The sequence below is a fragment of the Micromys minutus genome (genome assembly GCF_963924665.1).
Source record: "Micromys minutus genome assembly, chromosome: 17".
In the NCBI taxonomy this organism is placed as follows: domain Eukaryota; kingdom Metazoa; phylum Chordata; class Mammalia; order Rodentia; family Muridae; genus Micromys; species Micromys minutus.
In genome coordinates, this window is record NC_137952.1 from 1,983,353 (window position 1) to 2,004,278 (window position 20,926).

Consider the following 20,926-nt stretch of genomic DNA (forward strand, 5'->3'; position numbering starts at 1 on the left):
CACCATTACACCCACCCCAATATTTTGTCTTTTAAGATTTGTTTATTTGGGGGCCAGTAAGATGGCTCAGCAGATAAGAACACTGACTGCTCTTCCAGAGGTCCTGAGTTCAATTCCCAGCAACCACATGGTGGCTCACAACCATCTGTAATGAGATCTTATGCCCTCTTCTGGTGTGTCTGAAGACAGTGACGGTGTACTCGTATATATAAAATAAACAAATCTTTAAAAAAGTATTCTAAAGAAAAAAAGAGGCAGGTGTGACTGTTGCCCCTGTAGCTGTTTTCATGCACACCAGAAGAGAGCATCATATTCTATTACAGATGGTTGTGTGGTTGCTGGGATTTGAACTCAGGATTTCTGGAAGAGCAATCAGTGCTCTCAAAGGCTGAGCCATCTCTCCAGCCCCCACTCCAGTTGTTGTTGTTTTTTTTTTTTGTTTTTGTTTTTTTTTTTTTTGTTTTTTGTTTTAAATTGGATATTCTCTGTATTTACATTTCAAATGTTATCCTCTTTCCCCCTCCTCTTGCTTCCATAAAGGTGCTCCCTCTCCCAACTACCCACTCCACCTCAGCACCTTGGCATTCTCCTACAATGGGAAAAGGTGCCTTCACTGGACCAAACTTCTCCAATTGCCAGACAATGCTATCCTCTGTTACATATGCAACAGGAGCCATGGGTCTCTCCATGTGTGCTCACTGGTTGGTGTTTTAGTCCCTGGTAACTCTGGAGGGTTTGGTTGGTTAATAACGTTGTTCTTCCCATGGGGTTGCAAACCTTTTAGCTCCTTCAGTCCTTTCTCTAGCTCCTTCATTGGGGTCCCCTGTGTTCAGTCTGATGGTTAGCTGCAAGCATCCTCAACTGTATCTGTATGACTCTGACAGAGCCCCTGAGGAGGCATCCATATTTGGCTACTGCCAGTAAGCATTACTTGGCATCAGCAATAGTGCTTGGATTCGGTGGCTGCATATATGGTGGATCTCCCCAGGTGAGGCAGTCTCTTAGTGATCTTTTCTTCAATCCCTGCTCCTCTATTTGTCCCTGTATTTCCTCCTGTGAGTGTTTTGTTCTCCCTTCTAAGAAGGACTGAGGCATCCACATTCTGGCCTTTCTTCTTTTTGAACTTCATAAAATCTGTGAATTGTTTCTTGGGTATTCAGAGCTTTGGGGAGCTAGTATCCGCTTATCAGTGAGTGCATACCATGTGTGTTCTTTTGTGACTCACTCAGGATGATAGCTTCAAGTTCCATCCATTTGCCTAGGAATTTCATGAAATCATTGTTTCTAATAGCAGAGTATTACTCCATTGTGTAAATGTACCACACTTTCTGTATCCATTCCTCTGTTGAGGGACATCTGGGTTCTTTTCAGCTTCTGGCTATTATAAATAAGGCTGCTATGAACATGGTGGAACATGTGTCCTTGTTAGATGTTGGAGCATCTTTTGGGCATATGTCCAGGAGTGGTATAGCTGGGTGCCACCCCAGTTTTTAAGTTCAAAAGTTGAAGGAAGCTTAGGCAAGAACCTGTCTCGGTGATAATTTTTAAAAATTAACAAACCATCCTAAATTTCATATATATATCTATATATATATATAGATAGATATAGATATAGATATAGATAGCAAGAAAGTTTATCCCTACTGTATAGTTTAAAAACCAGGAGGCTAGAATAAGAGCTGAAAGAAATGAGAAGAAACAGGAAATGAGTCTCAATTCCTGTCCTTTCACAGACCCTTCTTAAAGATCCTAGGTGAATGTTCCCAGCAATAGTATCAGCAGCCACCATTTTTAAACGTGTGCCATGCCAGGCTATTTTTATGTCCTCAGTGTTTGTTTCCCTAGTTATTTGAATGCAAGTGTGTTTGTAGTGGTGCTTGGTTGATCCTGTGTCTCCCCCATTTCCCTGTCATTTACAGTACTCAGCATGTAACCCAGGATTTTGTCATGCTAGGCAAGTGTTCTGCTATTGAGCACTTTGTTGTTGTTGTTGTTGTTGGAGTACCACATAGCCCAGGCAAGTTTTAATTTTCTGTACTGAAAGATGTCTGGTCATCCTGACTCTAGAGGCCTTATGATTGCTGGGATTTCAGCTGTGTATCACCAGGCCAAGTTCATGTGGTGCTGGAGATCAAACTCTGGGCTTCGTGCATGCTTAGGCAAGAGCTCTACCAATTGGACTGGATCCTCAACCTTGGATGCAGGAGATATTTAGGCTGAGGTCAAGACAGGTTGTTATATAGTCACATCAGGGTTCAAAGTTAGGTTCAAGTAAATGTCCCTATCTTTTCATATCTCTCCTCCCTGTCTCAATCTCTAACCAAAGGTTCTCTTGAGATAACTCTCAGGTCTGTGAGAGACCTTGTAGTTGGGTTTCCCTTCAGCCCAAACTTTACATATTGCTAGGTCACCCTCAAGACAGAGTAGCTTGGAAAGATAACAGAAGTCACTGAAAAGGAAAGTTCTGCCTTTGAAGAAGATCGATTTAATGGTGGTTTATATAAGCTAGAAGGCACTCAGAAGTAGAAGATTCCCCTCTGCTCTGCTCCGCACATCTGAATACACCTTTTGGGTTTCCTTAACAATAGCAGTTTAACAGTGCTTTTAATTAGATGAATTAAGAATGTTCTCTGATGTTGTCACCCCCTCCCGCCCCCCTATCACCTCCAATTCCCTATTACTGTGAGAGATCTGGGTTTCCATAGTAACAATATTACCAGCCCAGGTTGCCTTTCAGTGGTTGTGCTGGTCAGAGTAAAGTTAAGGCCGGTCCTTTCCAGTGTGGTAGGCTGTGGGTGAGGCCTTGAAGGCCCTGATGTCAGAGGAATGAGGTGAGGAGTACTAAGGCTATGAATGGTAAGTGTGCTCCTAAAAGAGACCTTGCTCTCTGGAAGTGAAAGGGCTTCCCCAGGGCCTCAAATATGAGCTTAAAGTCAGCCCATTCTAGCCTAAAGTTTCCTCCCTTCCCTGTGGCTAATTGACCCTCCTGGAATTTTATTACTTTTGATAAAAAGTTGTTTCTCCTCCCATTCTTTTCTCTGTCTCCCATCCATCCAGAGAGTTTTCAACGTCCTTTATCCCATGCCTGCTGACCAGCGGAGACACGTCAGCATCAACTCTGCCCGTTGGCTACCTGAGCCAGGGCTTGGTTTGGCCTATGGCACCAACAAAGGAGACCTGGTGATCTGCCGACCAGAGTGAGTTACTCAAAGGAGGGGAGGGGTATGTGGATACTTTCTGAACAGAGACCTAAATAAAATAGTACTTACTTGTAGGCCTGGCCAGACAGGTAGGTCCTTTTACACGGACAATCTAGAGAGGTATTGGAGGGTAGTGCATGAAAAAAATGAGCAGAAGGATGGAATTCGAAACAAGCCTAGACTACATATCAAGACTCTGTCTCAAAAAAGAAAGGGATTTAAAAAAAAAAAAAAAAGAGTCCTGTTTTATGTTGGTCCCTGCAAACAGCTTTCTAGGCTGCTTAAAGAACCTTCTTCTCTCAAGGCCAATCTGGTCTAACCCTGACTTCAGGACAGCCAGGCTTTTGAGCAGAGAAACCCTGTTGTCCTAAAGAACCTAAATAAATAATAAAATTTGGAATAGTCTTTGACCCCCCCCCCCCAAAATATCTGGTGACTTGAAGAGATGGTTCAGCAGTTGAGAGCTCTGTTTCTTTTGCAAGAGACCCAGGTTAGGTTCTCCATATTCATGTGATGGTTCACAACCATTTATAACTCTAGTTCCAGGGGATATGACTCCCTTTTCTGGTCTCCATGTGTACCAGGATACCCATGCATATACATACATGCAGGCAAACATACACATAAAATAACTTTTATCTTTTTATTATCATCATAAAATTATAACTAGTATAAAATGTAATGATATTTTGTTATATAATATATAATTATATAATAAAATACACTTTAAAACATACACATAAGATAAATAAATAAATCACATTGAGCTTTTCAGCTTCCCCTATTATAAGCTACAGTTTCTAGTAAAAAGGAGCAAGACATAGAGACAGCTGTTGCAGATCAGTAGCCTCGGTGATTATTATCTGGCTTCGAAGTAAGGAAAAAATGGGGAGCAGGATCGCATCTGACCTAATGACACCTTTTCCTTTTTGAAGGTTAGTGGTCTCTTCAGCCACATACTCAAGATCCTGGAGTCAGCCTGATTATCAGTTTCTAGACCCAGCCAGGTGGAGAGTGTGAGGCTCTGCTTCACTGCAGAGCAGGCTGATTGCTGTGTGGGGCACTGCGGGGTTCCAGCTGACTAAATGCCACTTCTGTCTCCAGGCTGCCCTGGTGCTGCTCTTCACTCGGTGCAGTCTGCTGCGTGTTGTGCAGACCCAAGTGCTTGTTGTGACTGATCGTGCAAAGCCTTTGGCCTTTGGGAGTGCCCACATTGCCTTTATTTCTATTTTATTTTTTCCAGACAAGATCTTATGTATTCCAGTCTAGCCTCAGAATTTACATCACTTAGGAGGCTCATGAGCTTCTGATCCTCCTTGCTTTCACCTTCCATGTGCTGATATTACAGCCATGGATATCACACCCAGTTCATGTTGTACTAGGGCTTTGGACATTAATTTGCTAGGCAACTATTCTTCAACTGATCAACATCCCCACCTTTTACACTGCCTTTGTGCTTTGGAGGGACCTTGGAGTGTGTGTGTGGGGGGGTGTTTTTTGTTTTTGTTTTGGATCAGTTCTTATGGTCTGGTAGGTATCTGGTGATTGATCCTATCAACTCTCAGCTGAGTTATGACTGTGGCATTAGGGAGAGGAGACTTGGCTCATTACAACCAGCAACACCTTGACTCCATCTTGAATATTTGCATATTCTTCCCCAAAAGAGACTTAAGTCTAACCCAGTGATGTTGCTCTTCCAGAAGGGAGAGGACCTTGTTCTGGATGCTACTTATTCCAAAGTTTCTGTGTCCAAGAAGGCTCTCTCACTGCTTCCTTGTGTCTTTCCATAACAAAGCCTACATCTCTGAGCTACTTTTAGCACAGATGCTGGACCTGTCACTTTTTGCCCTTTCTCTGTGCTGTCTCTGATCCAGGATCTGTGTGGGTTCTCAAATAACTTCTTTTCCCCAAACCACATGAAGCTGGCTATCTTATTTCTTCTTCTTAGGAATTCCTAAGATAAATCTAGTAGATACTCTTTCCAAAATTGGTATAGAATTCTGGGCTATAATTTTATTCATACCAACATTATAGTTGTAGGCATTTCTTTTCCTGTTTTTCAGAGACCTGTTTTTTCCAGTCTGGTTTTATCTTTGACTCCCACCACTCACCTTTGTCCCTAGTAAAGTACTCTAGCCCTCTCCCTCTCAAAGTGACTTCCCTCCAGAGGCACTCTCTAACCCAGTTTGTTGTCACCCCTCCTCCTAGATGTCATGCCTCAAACCCTAGCCCACGTATTTGGTGTGAGTCACAGACTCCTCAGCCAAACATGAAGGTGGCTTTGGCCTCTATTTTCTCTCTTCTCCCCATATGTTGTCTTGAGCATCCCAGAGTCTTAGTGAGCCTAAACCATCTTGGGCTTCTAGGAGCTCGAGCCTCTTCCTAAATAGAATGGGCACTAGACCACAGGACAGTCCTAGTTACCAGACCAAGTAGGGGTAACTTACCCACTAGTTATGGTTCTCCTATTTTATTCTGATTGCTTGGGATTCTGTAGCCTTAAGACAGGAAATTTAGGGGCTCATAAACATTTAGCATGGGTGAAACTTTATCTTAAGTTCTGCAAAGTTACCCCAAGATCTCAGTATATGACCAAGACTGACTGACCTAGACACACATGATAACCTAGATTCCCTCAGACTTCCCATCACAGGTTCTTTCCACGATGCTGGACTTAAAGTTTAGCCACCTTCATACCTTCTATTTTTACTTCAGGCAAAATAAGAAGGTTATCTTAGGCCTTCCCACTAATCACTGTTAGAATTGGGCCTCTGAATTTTACAATTCAGATCTCTTTCCTACAACTGATATTTAAGTCTTTTCTCATCAAAAATTCCCATAAAACCGCATATTGGTGGTTCATGCCCATAATCCCAGCACCCAAGTGTCTGAGGCTAGAGTATTGTCTTGGGTTTGAAACTACCACGGGTTAGATAGCAAGACTCTATCTCAAAAAATAAAACCTAAATAAATAAAACAAGGCCTTTGAGATGACGCAAAGGGTCTCTGTGTCAAGTCTGATGATCTGATTAGTCCCCAGGACTCTCACGGTAGGAGGAAAGAATCAACTCCCTCAAGTTTCCCTTTTGATTACACATGTACACAGAATAAATGAGTTGGTTTTTTTTAAGAAAGCAACATATTCTCTCCTGCATAAAAATATATGCAGGCACACACCTATCTTTTTTTAATTCCCTAAGACCTCTAGGTCCTATTTAGGTGAACCAGGTGTCTGGTGCATTGGAAAGTAGGAGGATAGGCCATTGTTGATGCCTATGATTGACAGACCTCTTGCCTAGATGATGAACAAACAGAGAAGTAGAAGCTCAGAGTACCAGTCTGTTTCATAGGCAGCTGCTTAAGGCTTGCTGCCTGTTCCTGTGGGAAGCAGTTCCCTGGCACACCCATTCCCAAGGGCACAGAATCTAGCCCACCAGCTGGGCCAAGATTGCAGCCCTCCCCCATACAGGTGGCTGTGCCTTTGTCCAGGCGCAGGCGCAGGCAGCTGCTGCATTTTGTGCTCTCAGTACTGCTCTTGATTCGTCTCCATTGTCTCTGCCTCAATACTCTTGCCAGGCACAAAGACTGGAAACAAGCTTCTTGGGTGTCTCTTGGTTATTGTAAAGTCCTGCTTGCCATGGACAGAGGCTTTAAAGAATACCCCATCTTACCCTAGGAAAGAACTCTTAGGACTAGTGAAAAGACTGTCCCTTGAGGGCCTGTACCAGGCTGTCACACCATGATGGCCGGCAGATAAGTTCAATGATCCCCTTTCTCCTTCCTGGTAATGAGCTGTACCTCCCTACTTCCAAGCTGCTGTGCCTCTGGCTGATTGCCTAGCCAGCACCACTGACCCTCCCAGTGGGTGTGTAGGACCACTGGCAGGCTTCATGGAGCTTCCCTGTAAATGAGGGTGAAGAGACATTACTAAACCACTGCTTCTAGATCAGCTCAGAAGGCAAAGAGAAGTGACCTGAATATGCAGCCTGGAGCCTTGGCCAAGGATGGCGGTCCTTACAAAGTCTCAGCTCTGTCAGGGGAGCCACCCATGGGAATGGTAATTATAATCAAGCATTACTAACCAAGGAGGGGAAGGCGTATTTTGGGATGAAAAAGGAACTTGCACCGAGACTCTCTCCTTCGGGCTAGTCAGGAGAGTCAGGTGCCAGCTCTTCCCCTCACCCTAGAAATGGTGCAGAGAAATGCCAGTCTTCCTGGAAGCAGTTATCAAAGAGGTCCTGAGACTGTCAGATGAACAGTGTTCTTAAGCCACAGATCATGTGATCACCGAGAAAGCAAGGCTGGCTTTTCTGTCTACTCAAGGAACCCAGTAGAACCCCAGCAGTGAGCCACACCCAGAAGCACAGCTTAGAGAGACTGCTGAAGAGAACCCAGTGCTGTGTAGAAGGCCATTTGAAACACTGCCCCTTGTAGACCTTGTTGAGATTCTGTAAACCCCACCCTTGAGTTACTTGGCAATAGCCAGGTATGCTCCGCCCCAGTGACCTGACACTATAAAAGGGGCTGCTTGCCTCCTCCTCTCTCTCTTGTTCTGTTGCTCTTTCTTGCTCTCCCGCCCCATCCCTCCTCTTCCCCTTCCCTTCCCCCTCTCCACATGCTCATAGCTGGCCTCTACTCCTCTATTCCTCTCCTCTCTTCTCTCTCTCTCTCTCTCTCTCTCTCTCTCTCTCTCTCTCTCTCTCTCTCTCCCTCCCTCCCTCCCTCCCTCCCTCCCTCCCTCCCACTGCTACCCTCTTAACTCTCCCATGACTTGAATAAACTCTATTCTGTACTATATTGTAGTGTGGCTGGTCCCTCAGGGGGAAGGAATTCCCAACATGTGCCCTTCAAAGGCATCCCCCTTGCTCCCAGGCACCTTCATGGGTCATATCCCCCCTCCACACACACACACACACACACACACACACACACACACACACACACTCTTCATCCTTTTCCTAACATTGGTGCGGAAACCCAGGACGTCATCTTTTAACAACATTGGTGCCCCGTGACTTTTAACAACAGACCTTCCCAGTCTTTATCCCTTTGTATGTTTGTCTAGCTCCCAAGAAGAACCTAGAACAAACTAACTCATTTATCCTTACCAAGTCCCAAGAAAGAAAGAGCTGGCTGAAAATTATTCTTTTAACTAAAAGGCAGAATCAGTGACATTTAGTTACCAGAAAAGGTCTCATCAGCTCTGATCCTTTTGTACAGTACCCAAATAGGAACTCAAGTCCAAAACGTGCCTTGCCATTGTCAGGTTCACCGGCCACAAACAAAGAGCAGTGAGTCAGGGCTCAAACTCAAGACCCTCTCACCTTCTAGGAGTACAGGTATGTCCTCTACACACTCAGCTGTGCTATCTTCAGTAAACAGCCCAGTCCTCAGCTTTAAAGGGATGGCACATGCATCCTGATTGGAGTATTTTATGGGAGTCCTTGGCTTCTAGTGTCATGTTGATGGTCCCAAAACAGACTGGTTCTTCCAAAGTTCCCTTTCTGAGATAGGAAGGTTTCTGGTCACACCATACTTGGTTTGTTGTAGGTTTGGTGTGAACAGTTTGTTGTCACTAACTAACCCTGAGTAACAGGAATTACAGAGGAGGAATTTGGCAGAGGCCCACATGGTATTGCAACCTGTCAATAAATCTTGACAAGTTTGTACATCAAAGGCTTCTTGGCAGCTGGCTTCACATAGACATAATGCAGCCAGGATTTGCTCACCAAAAAGTGCTATTTTGAGAGGATCTACAGTTTGCTTCTGGCCATTTGCCTTTTCCTAATGCAAGGCTACCTCTCACCTTTACTCTCCAGTTGTCTTTAGACCCCACAGAAATAAGTAAGTCTTTGTATAAATGAGACTGTACTCTATAGAGGGGTCCGAATAAAAGTCCAGTGAGCATGAGGTACGCAGGCATGTAAGAAGGCAGAGAAAGAGGAAGCGAGCATCCCCTCAGGTGAAGCTTCTCCCCAGGATGACAGCTAGATCTGGGGCTTCTTCCCCAATTCTGCTGCCTTCTGAACAAGGCAGCCTAACCTTCCGCTGACTCAGCACTTCTCTCCGGCCCCCCACCTCCTTCTTAGCTGACTTCCATCTCTTATTTCCTGGGGATGTTCCCTGGAGAGCAACACTGCTGCCCCCAGGTTGCAAACTGACATACTAGAGTATATCATAATCTATTTAGGCTGCCTTAACAAAACACATAGACCTGGTGGCTTAAACCACAGATACTGGTTTTTCTTAGTTCTGGAAACTGAAATGCTCACCATCAGTTCCTGAGAGGACTGACTTCCTTGTTTATAGGTGCCTACCTCCTCACCACGCCATTACTTTGTCTCTTAAGAGAGCCTTCTCTTCCTCTTCTTGTTAGACCATAGTCCTCAGATTAGGGCCTATCCTGACAAGCCCCCCTTAACCATGTCTACCTTCTAAACACTAGTGTTGGAGTTTAGAATATGAAGTTGGAAGAACAGAGTTCTTCAAGAACTTGATTTCCTGACTTGTTTTGGAGAACTGTGAGGTGGTTTAGATATCATTTAGGCTATCTAAGAGATCTAGTTAATTAGTGAATTTAAAAACTTGTTTGGTTGGTTAGATATATCAGTAAGTGAAGATACAACTCCCACAAACCTTCACACGCCTGCCATACCATATGACACACACACTACACTAAATAAATATTTAATAATATTTAATAATTACAGAATGCCTATTTTAGGAGGGGTTGGAGATATGGCTCAATAGTTAAGAGCACTTGCTGTTCTTTTTATTTTAATTGGGTTTCTTTTTTTTTAAATTTATTTGTTTGTTTGTTTGGTTGGTTGGTTGGTTGGTTGGTTGGTTGGTTTTTGAGACAGGACTTCTCTGTGTAGTCCTGGCTGACCTAGAACTCACTCTATAAATCATGCTAGCCTTCAACTTAGAGATCCACCTGGCCCTGCCTACTGAGTGCTGGGATTTGCATGTACCACCACTGCCTGACTGAGAAAACAATTTTTATGCAGTGTATTTTGATCATACTCCACCAATTCTTTTTCTCTCCACCAACTCTTCCAGACCTTCCCCATTCACCCAGCTCCAAAAAAAAAAAAAAAGAAAGAAAAAAGAAAACAGGAAATACAAACACACACAAAACCATATAAATGGTTGGCCAAGCTCCTGGGCATGGGACCTCACCTTGAAGAGTGGTTAATATACCCAGTGAAACTTTATTGGGGAAAATTAACTTTTTCTTTGCAAGTAGGTATCATTGTAGGTACCTTCTTGGCTAGAAGTGGTAACCATGTCTACTTTCCCCCTCTTAGGACTGGGATCCCATCTAGCTTAAACCTGTCCAGGGTCCTGTGCATGTGACCACACTCTGAGTACAGCTGGAGAATAAGGTCTCCTTAGAGTCACCCACCACTGCTAGCTCCTAGACTCTCTCCTGCACCTTCTCTGCATAACTCGCTGGGTCCTGGGGGAGGAGGGGTTGATGAAAACATCCCACTTAGGAGTGAGTGCTCCAAAGCCTCTCACACTCTGCACATCGTCTAGTTGTGGGTTTCTGTGATGATTAGCATCTGCTACATCATCTGTAGCTGCTCTGATGATGGCAGAGTCATAGGTCTATGGGTAGAGTCTATCACTAGGAGTCACTTTAGTGCTGTGCTCCTTTTAACAGACGATAGTGTTGCTTTTCCCCTAGGCCAACTATCAATCTCAGGGTTTCGTCCACCTAGCAATGTCAGGCATGGGTTCCATTTCATGGGGTGGAACTTAAATCCAGTTATTGAGTGGTTGGCTACTTCCACAACATTTATGCCGTGATTGCACCGGCGTATCTCTCTGGGTTTACTTGCTGTTCTTTCAGAGAATCCAGGTTCCTAGCACTCCCCTGGTGGCTGATAACAAGTAACTTCTGTTCTAGGGATTCCCTTGTTTGGCTTCTACAGGCCCCAAGCTTACCTGTGGTGCATGTACGTACATTGAAGCTCTCACACATACATATTAAATAAAAAGAGATCTTTACAAACAAACCCTCTGTCCACTTCTCCCTATACTTCACAGCTATCACTAGCACCTGTTCTCAACCACAGCATGTTGCCTGTTACAAGGCAATACTTCATTAGAAGGATCTTTAACTTTCTCTTTATTTATTTTGTGATATAGAGTTTCGTATAGCCTAGACTAGCCTGGAATTCTTGGTCCTTCTACCTTTATCCCCCAAATTGCTAGCAGTATAGGTATTTACCATTCTGCCTGGCTAGGGGCGGGAATCTTCCAAAGCAAGATAGTCTGTGTCTGTAGTGGTAAAGATTTAACCTGGGGCTTTGTGCATGCTAAATAGGCACTTAGTTAGTACTGAATCCCCAGAAACTGTTGTGTTTAGGGATCCAGAACTGTAGCCTTTGGTAACAAATCTGTAAACTAAGTCATCACTGCTTCCCTCTGGCATGGGGAGAAGCTGCTTGAGAAGACTTGGCAGCCCAGGGAACACAGCAGGTAGAACACTGCAGAGTCCACATGAACTACAGCTTGCCCTGCTGACCCTGGCCAAGGAGGCTTTCAGTCCAGAAGAGAAAGTTGTCACAGCCATTCATCTCCAGGTAGATAAGATCGTTGAGGTACTTCCCTTCTTCCTCATGAGCCCTTGTCAATAGAAAAGAATGCAGGGGCACAAGTGTCTGCTTTTTGAGGACTGAGTGAGCCCATTGGGCAGCTGTTCATGGCACATGTTTCTCCAGTAAGTACCTCTCTACTCTAGCCTCCTGCTCACTGTTTGTACCATTGTGTTTCTGAAAGATACTTGGAACCTGCTGCATATCTGATATTGGTGTTTTTAGTTGCCTCTTGGCTCCAAGGAGAAGCCAACTGAAGACATTTGGGATATTCAAGATATATGAGATACTCCAGTATTGAGCACCCTACTGAGATAGCTTTCTGAATAGACTACCCCACCACATCCCCCAAGCCCAGAACTCATCAAGAATTCCTAACCACCTCTCTGATAACCTTTCGATTTTTCCCCCCCTTCTTTTCCAATGGATCAACAGGGCCTTAAACTCTGGCATTGAGTACTACTGGGACCAGCTAAATGAAACAGTCTTCACTGTCCACTCAAATAGCAGAAGCAGCGAGCGGCCTGGGTAAGCTAAAGTTTTAGCTTTGAAAAGTCTTAGGTTTGAGGCTCTCTGGATCTTTTGCTCAACCATAGCTGCCTTTCATTGATCTGTTATATGTCTTAGGCTTTTACATACAGTCAAAAGAAGACAGGGGCTAGAGAGATTGCTTGGTGGTTAGAAGAACATACTGCTTGTACAAAGGACCTGAACTTGGTTCCCAGCCCTACATCAGGCAGCAGCTCACAACCACCTGCAACTCCAGGTCCAGGGATACCTATACCTCTGGTCTCTGCGGGCACTCATATCTGCATTCACATCCTCATAACCCACACACAGATATGTCCGTCACATAATTGCAAAAGAAGACAAACCCTTCCTCTTGGAGTCTTATTGGGGAACACATGCCCTCTCAATCCTGCCATGATATCTGGGCACACTTGAAGTGAAAATAAAGGGCCCTGGAGAAAGATGCTGTCCCATGAAATCTGCTCATTTGCCCAAGGAGAACTGAAGACTGGGGTATTGCTTTCAGATGACTAGGGCCACAAGGACCTAGCAGCTAAATGCTGTATGTAGCCCAGAGGCCACTGAAAATAAAAATCTGACACTTAATCCACTAATGAAACCTGGGACATAGTAAAATCAAAACACGGCTCAATGGGAGACCTAAATCAGATCCTGCTTTCTCTAAGGATTGCAGAGTACAGCTAGAACAATACTCCCAGATGTGGTGAGTCTCACAAGTCTCTGTCTGAGAAATACCCAAAGGCAAGCACTAGCCTGGCGCCTGGGCTTTATTTGCAAATAGCTGTGCTCCCAACCTCTACAAGGTTCTTTTCATAGCCCCAGGGACGAGGTACTTGTAGTGTTGTGGCTCTCCCTTCTTAGGCTGCGGGCCTGGAATTGGTGTGGAATCAAGACTTTTGTAAAGGATCCCACCCCAAGCCCTTCCTGACTTCCTTCTGTCTTTTTCACTTTAGAACCAGCAGAGTCACATGGCGGACAGACAGAGACATGGGCTTGATGAATGCCATTGGGCTGCAACCTCGGAACCCTACCACCTCTGTGACGTCTCAGGGCACACAGACACTGGCCCTCCAGTTGCAGAATGCTGAAACACAGACTGAGAGGGAAGAGGAGGAACCAGGGACACCATCCTCAGGTCCTGGTGAAGGTAGGAGCCGGGGACATCTGACTGGAAATCATCTGTCCTTTTAGGGAGAATAGACCTGTGCTCATGGAGGACCAAGGCTGCTTGCCAAGAGCATGCGTGGAAAGTGAGATTCCATAGGGAGTGCTTCTTCCTGAGCCAAGGCGGGGTCCCTAACTTATCTTCCCTCAGCTAGCATGGCATATTGGTATTGCTGCAAGTGGAAATCTTGGTGCTCCTCTGGTAGCAGTGTTCTGACATTGTGCATACCAGCAGTCCTTCCTCTCACCTACTTCAGGTATGACACCTGCCAGCATCAGCCCTGGCTTTCTGCTGGCCTCACATTTAAGAACCAATTAGCAGTTCCCAGTGGTAGGGCTCAAGCCACTTTGTAACCTGTCAGTAGCTGCACTGTAAGTGGGCTGTTCTCATTCTCATTACCTCCTACCTCTAGCTGCCTTGCTGTTCCCAGCTCCAAACAAGGTAGCATCTAAACAGATTTTCTAGGTCTGCTCAAGTCATTTGCTTGAAAGACCAGTGAAGGAGAAGCCCTGATGTGCATCAGGCCAAGAGTAACAAATCTGCTGATATTGCCTCCAGGGAATGGCTTTCTACACTGTAGCTCTCCATGGGGCACTTTCTTTCTCCCTGCCATGAACTGAAATATTCAGAGCTAAGTCCCTTTTCTCATTTGCAGCCTAGTCCATCTCTCACATCTGAAGCTCGGGGCTCTTTATAGAGTAGAAACCCCTTGCTGGGGACATGAGCAGCTAGCAGTATTAGCTGAGCCAGCCAGCTGCAGCTTTGAGCCTAAGTGAGGAGGAGAAGAGGAGGAGGAGACAAATGAAGTCTCATTCAGCCCTCTCCAGGCCCATTTTTGCAGGGCTTTATGGACTCTGAGCTACCCTGGAATCATGAATCTCATTCCCAGAAGGTTAGGTCTTAAGTGCAGAAGGAACCACTGCTTCTCCAACAGAGCCAGAAAGTGCTCTCAGCTGGGGCAGTTGTCTCTAAAAGGACCTGATGAGGCAGGCATCATGGAGGTTTACCCACAAGGAAGAGGTTCTAAGAATGAGCCTCCATTCTTCCCTCAGAGCATGGAGTTGCATGATGCTAAAACAGTAATAGCTAAGCGGATGACACCTTCTTCAGTGTGGTGGGGATCTTGGGAGGAACAAGGAGGAGCCAGGACTTATCTATGGGGTCAGGGAAGCTTTCCAGAGAAAGTGGACCATACGCTGGGTCCTTAAGCTGAGTAGTAGTTACACAGAATGTGCTGGCAGAAGCATTTTGGCATGTGCAGGAGCACTGAATTGGAAATTCTAACATGTGGACAGAGACCCACTAGCAGGTGTTTTGAGGAAAGCCTGGCACACATTGAGAATTGAGGTTAGCTGCATGCAGAGTTGCTTATAGCAGGCCCAGGTGGAAGGGGCTTCTGTCTTAAGATGAAGTACGGTGGAGGCTCTGTGAGCAGGATTTGCTGCTGAAGAGATGTGTACCCCCTAGTGTCTAGCCTCCCAAAAGAATCCTATCTTTGTCTTGCTGATTCTGGGCTACAGTTTATTTCTTCTTGTTTGGGAGTTGGGGACTTGGGCACGTTAGAAGGGTAGAAGCTGTCTTTTTCAGGTTCTAGGTGCTAGAACCTCATCTTTTGCCCCTCCCCATCTCTGGCTTCCTTAAAGCAGAGCAGGAAGTTGCTGGTCCAGAAGCCTAGCAGGCAGTAGCAGCAGGAGTCCTGGAAGAGTGATGAAGGAAATCGTGAAGCTTCTGTCCTCGGCCCTGCAAACTTCTCTCAGAGCTCTGGACCCTCCATCCAGCTTTACTACGAATAGTAGCCCCTTTCAGAAACCAGACAAAAGGGGAAGGGTGAGCTGCAAGAGGAATGAGGAATTGGTTGCTAAGTGCCCTTCTGCAGCCTTGTGTCCAGGTTGTAGTAATTAAGTAGCCAGCCGTTCCTTACATTACATAAACCCAACAGAACCAGTCTGCCTTTACTTCTCCTAAAAATCTGAGGGTCTGGGAGTGCAGCGCTGTGATGGAACACACGTAAGAGGTCCTGGTTCAGCTGCTGTACTCCGCCTCTCCACAAGGCATTTGCTTTATGCTGGCCAGGTTTTAATCTCGAACCTGAAGCTGCTCTGGGACTTGAGAGCTGTCCTGCCACAAGCTGCCCTACTCTGTCCAGGAGGCAACTCAAAGTGAGAGAAGCTCACTGTTGCTCCCAGTACGGGTGCAGTACATGTCTAACGTGCAGCTGGCATTCAAGTAGCATGTAGAACAAATGAAAGGAACCATGGGAAACCCTGTCTCCCTGCTTCTTGAGAGCTCCGTGGCTCTGCCTCTCAGCCTTGGGCCTTTTTCTGTTATGGTGACAACATAAATTAGAACAGCACTCATAGTTCAGGCCCCAGGCCACACACACACACCACACACACAAACACACACACCACACACACACAAACACACACCACACACACAAACACACACACCACACACACACAAACACACACACCACACACAAACACACACCACACACACAAACACACACACCACACACATAGACACACCACACACACAAACACACACACCACACACAAACACACATACACATATGGAGTGATGTATGTTCCCAGTTCATTTCTCCTCCTTGGCTGTACACCATCCCCAGAATTAAATGCAGCTGAAGGGTATTGTGGGACGTTGCTGATCCCACCTGTCTTCCGCATTCAGAACTTGCCAAGGAAACAATCTGCCAACAGCACTAAACCAGTCTCCTGTTTCTGAAACTCTAAAAGAAATACTTTAGCTCCTGAGGAAGAGGCAGCAGAGTTGCCCACTATGGTCACCATTGCTCAGATCCGTGTCCACTGGGCTTCAGTCTTTCTTTCCCCTTGAGAATAGAGCAGCTGCCTCTTAGCCTTAGCTTAGCATTCTAGGAGAAAAGCACACCTTAGGATTCTAGGCCGAAGCTGATGACACTCAGCCTCAGAAGCTGCTGTGTGCACGGCTCTCAATGTCCAAGCCACTATCTTTCAGCGTGCACTTTGTTTCATATTGTATGAAGCACCGGGAACTGACAGGTTTTAAAAAAGGAATCACATGAGTCACATAATGAAACCATTGTGTCTCATCCCTCAAAGGCCTAGAAGTCTAACACAAGTAAGCAAGCAGAGAAAAGACTCAGGGCAAGGGACAATGAAAGCCTTGTAAAAACAGCTAGTAACAGGAACCTTGAGTTACCTGTCATCCATGAGTACTCCAAAACCAAAGAATTCCAACCTGGGCAGGATAGTCAAAGGAAACAAATCAGCACTCTAGTGGACCTGGCCTGGCCGCTGGGAGCCTTGACTGTGGAAGTGCTGCTGCCCCAGGTGCCAGTTATGTGGCTAGCATTTCCTCTCCAACACCGTGCACGTCCAGCCAGCCACGTCCAGGTCTCGTGGGGAGTAGGCCTGTGCTTTCTAGAGCTGCAATTGGCATCACAGCTGGCAATTGGTTCTCTCTAGGGTAATGTGGTGTCAGGCATACAGCCCAGGGAGAGCAGTAACTAGGAGATGATGAATGAAGACCTATTCGTAAAGAGAAAAAAGAGAAGACAGAACTTCTAGTGAGCATTTAAATGCCCTCTTCGGCTCTTAAAAATAATAAGACTGCAGGAAGATCATGTTGAACTAAAGCCTGGCAGGCTCTCCTTTGAACCACACCCTGCAGGGCACATGTTTCTTCCCAGATAGAGACAAAGCAAGCTGTCCATTCTTCCCCTCTGCCTCTTCTCAAAGCAACCTGCATTCTGAAAGGGGCTGAAAGGGTTAGCTGAAGCCAAGCACTTGTCTTGGTCCATGCTCTGCTCTGACTTAGATGCATAGTCCTGACTTTCTTCTCCCCAGTAAAGCAGAGCTGTGAATAGTAGTAGTCCTTGGTACTCAGTCTTGTCCTGCTCTTAGGACTTAGTTTTCACAGTGCTGAGGTTGATCTTAATCCTGTTGTTGTTGTGGTTGTTTTGCCTAGACCCCAACATTTGCTAGCTCCTGCTGTCTGGTTCAGAGGCTCAGACCACAACTAACTCGTTTCTTCTGCTTTTTACCTTCCAGGCGAGAGCTCAGAATATGGTGGCAGTGGGGAAGATGCCCTCAGCCGGATCCAGAGGCTAATGGCGGAGGGTGGCATGACAGCTGTGGTGCAGCGGGAGCAGAGTACCACCATGGCCTCCATGGGTGGCTTCGGCAACAACATCATCGTTAGCCACCGTATTCATCGCAGCTCCCAGACAGGCACAGAGTCAGGGACTGCTCGTACCTCCTCGCCCCAGCCCTCCACTTCTCGAGGACTACTCTCAGAACCTGGGCAACTGGCAGAGCGAGGGCTAAGCCCCCGGACAGCCTCCTGGGACCAGCCTAGTACCTCTGGGAGGGAACTACCCCAGCCAGCCCTGTCCTCTTCTTCCTCTGTCCCCATTCCAGTCCCCCTTGCCAGCAATGAGGGACCAACCATGCACTACAATTTGACCAATAGCAGTCACCTTCCTGAGGGTGGTGGTAGCAATGAGGGGGAAGCTGCGGGCCCTAGTGGGGAGCCACGGAACCGATAGAGACAAAACCAGGCACTGGTACCTCCCTCAAGCTGCTGAGCAGGAGCAGGACCTCACAGCTGGCTGGGAACTGTACACAGAAGAGTTGATGACTGCATCTAGGAACAGGAGGAATAAGAGGGTGGGGCATGGAGCCAGTGGGTAAGGGGCAGTCCAAGGGGCAGTGCTGGCCTGGGATGCTAAAGCCTTCCATGATCTAGAGCCCAGAAAAGCCACACTGCTGAGTCTGGTGTGAATGAAGAAGCAAGAGGGTGTGTCTGCTACAAACCCCAGTTTCTCCTAGGATCACTGGCTTAGGGGATCCAAACAACCCTGGGCAAGAGCCCCAGAAGAATAAAGTCTTCCAGATCTAGGCCACACCATCCTGGACAGAATGGTGGGACAATTTTTCCCTGCCCACTACTGGAGGGAAGAGCCACGAGGAGCAGAGGAGCAATACCCCCACCCCACTGCTTCCATCTCTAAACCTTCCAGAGTTCAGCCTCTCTCGTCCTCTTAGCCCACAGACACAGAAAAGTCAGGCCCAGCTTCCTACACTCACAAGTGCAGACACCTGTGGAACGAAGGAAATAGCCTGCTTGCCTGACACAGGATGGAGTTGATACACGGTGGTGGACAGGTCCTCAGGAGTGGGGGGTGTAGGCTGGCCCACCCCCAGCACGTCCACCAAACTCCCCCCTCCACGAGACCCTCCATGCAGCACCTATGGGTGTCAGTATTACCTAAGCATAGGCCAAAGCCAGTCCAACGTTGGAGGGAGGAGATTCCAGGTCAGAATGTGAGGTCTTGGTCTGTGATTTGAGGTGTTGCATGTGGAATCCTGAACTGTACGTGTAGTTTTTAGTGGAGAAATCAAGGCTCTGATGATTTTGCTTTTAGTATGAAAATGTGATTTCCTTTCTGTTTGTCACTCATCATAGAAACATTGTGGTGGGAGGAGAGGGGTAGTCTAATGCTAATGAGGGAGACACCAAAGACCTACATCATTAAAATGATGACCTGCCCCTCGCCAGGCTGCTGCTTGTTTCTGCGGAAAGGGGAGGAGGGAAAGGGTTTGGGGACTGGGCTGTGGAAGGCTTCAAACTGGGTGGCCAGGCTTCCCTAGGCATTTCTGTGGACCTGGTGAGTAATGGCATCCTCTTTGACCCATCAGCCCAAGTCAGCTGACCAAGGGCTGTTTCCTGTGCCCTAGGCTGTGGTGCACATGGGGGCAGGTAGGCCATGATGGAGGGAGGTATCCTGATGCTTGGGGTGACAATGGAGTCAAGCTTGACTCCATCCAGTTCCAGAGACCATTGTGGCAACTTCTGAGCAGCTGAGAGGAGACTGTGGGCTTGTCACAAGTGCCCTGAAGGAGCAGTTGTCCTGCCTGTCCACATGTCAAGCCAGTTTAGAGGCGGAGGAGGGGAGCCTTATAGAGGTGGAATAGAGAGCTAGAGAGAGCTCAGCGGAGAGCATTGACTGACCTTCCAGAGGACAGTTCTCAGCACCTGCATGGTAGCTCACAGTCACTCCTGTTCCAAGGGATCCAATGCCTTCACACAGACACACAGTCAAAACAAAACACCAGTGTACATAAAATAAAAATATTTCTTCAAAGTATAATAGAAAACCCAAGTATGGCCTGCAACTGGACTACCATGGGCAGGGAGGGCACTGGAAGTCATCAGGGTGGCAGTCATCGGGGTAGAGGTGGCATTGGTGAGAATTACAGGTTCTGTCACAACAAAGATGAAAACAAAGTGGACAGGCAAGTAATGCAGACTAGGGTGACATGAACTCTCTCTGTGGTTCACTGTACAATACTGCCAGAGAATTGTATCACTAAACAACCACTGGCTGTTTGAAGGACAAGCCACTTGCCTTCTCTGTGCCTTGATTTTCCTTGCAGTGGCATTTCTCTTGCAGGAGTGCACTACGGGGCCACTACGATTTACTTCCAACCCCATAAAATCAAACCATTGCAGCTCACAGCATGGCATCAAGACTGGCCTCCCTTCAGGGCAGAGAATTTGAATATTGGAGGACACCCATTGCCAAGCCCACTCTTGCCCACCTTCTACTGCAAACACGTATGCCTTGGTTTGGCAGGACAGACTGAATTCCCTGAGTGTAAACAATGTGCCAAGTGTACTTGATCCAAAACCCCTGAGTGATGACTTCAGTATCAGTTAGGACCACGTCTAACAGCCAAGATACACACACGTGGCTCTGACATCAACACAGAAGCACCGAAGTCAAGGCACGGGAAACTGAACAGGCTCTCCAGTTGATTGCAAACAGGATACAAAGAGGGCTTGTGATAAAGTGATCCAAATGTGAGCATGTCTTATCTACCTCTGATTAGCAGATGGGGGTGGGGGGAACCAGTCACACATGAACTGCACACCAGTTCCTTAGGAAGTCCATATCCAGGGAGAGCCTCCTCAGTGATGAGCCTAGGCAGGACCCTTACACATTACAACCATGTGGTGTGTGCAGAATAAAGACTGGTAGTCCCTTAATAGATAAGGAAAGTGTTCCAAGACCCAGTTAGAACAAAGAAAGCAGACTAAATTGGGTCCCCTAGTTCCAGTTCGGCTTTCCAGAGTTCATCTATGAGCTCTAAGATGTGGGTGGGTGAGGTAAAGGCCCAAGACTGCATTAGCTTTGCCTGTGGTTGGAGGCATTTCTGTTTTCTGGAACCTCCTGTTCTTAACAAGCCTGGCTGCCTTGTTTCCTCATGTGACTGCTTAACATTCTGCCCTCTCCCATACACACAACACTTTCACTCTCCTGACAGCACCCTGCTCCTGGGCTCCAGGGACCGGACATGGTAAAGTGGAAGAAGTCGATGTCATATGAATCAACTGAGCTCATCTCCTGTGAAGTGGGG

General features: G+C 46.6%; 1 protein-coding gene across 4 annotated transcripts in view; it reads left to right on the top strand.

The window, feature by feature from the left end:
- Positions 1–19,023, top strand: part of AMBRA1 (autophagy and beclin 1 regulator 1) — a 181,781-nt gene extending 162,758 nt beyond the window's left edge. For all 4 annotated transcript variants that reach the window (XM_080931693.1, XM_080931694.1, XM_080931695.1 and 1 more), the window contains 4 exons: positions 3,058–3,197; positions 12,242–12,334; positions 13,291–13,484; positions 17,555–19,023. In XM_080931693.1, coding sequence (XP_080787819.1) covers positions 3,058–3,197; positions 12,242–12,334; positions 13,291–13,484; positions 17,555–18,051 — 924 coding nt within the window. In that variant the 3' untranslated portion in view covers positions 18,052–19,023. The remainder of the gene's footprint in view (positions 1–3,057; positions 3,198–12,241; positions 12,335–13,290; positions 13,485–17,554) is intronic.
- The last annotated feature ends 1,903 nt before the right edge of the window (positions 19,024–20,926 follow it).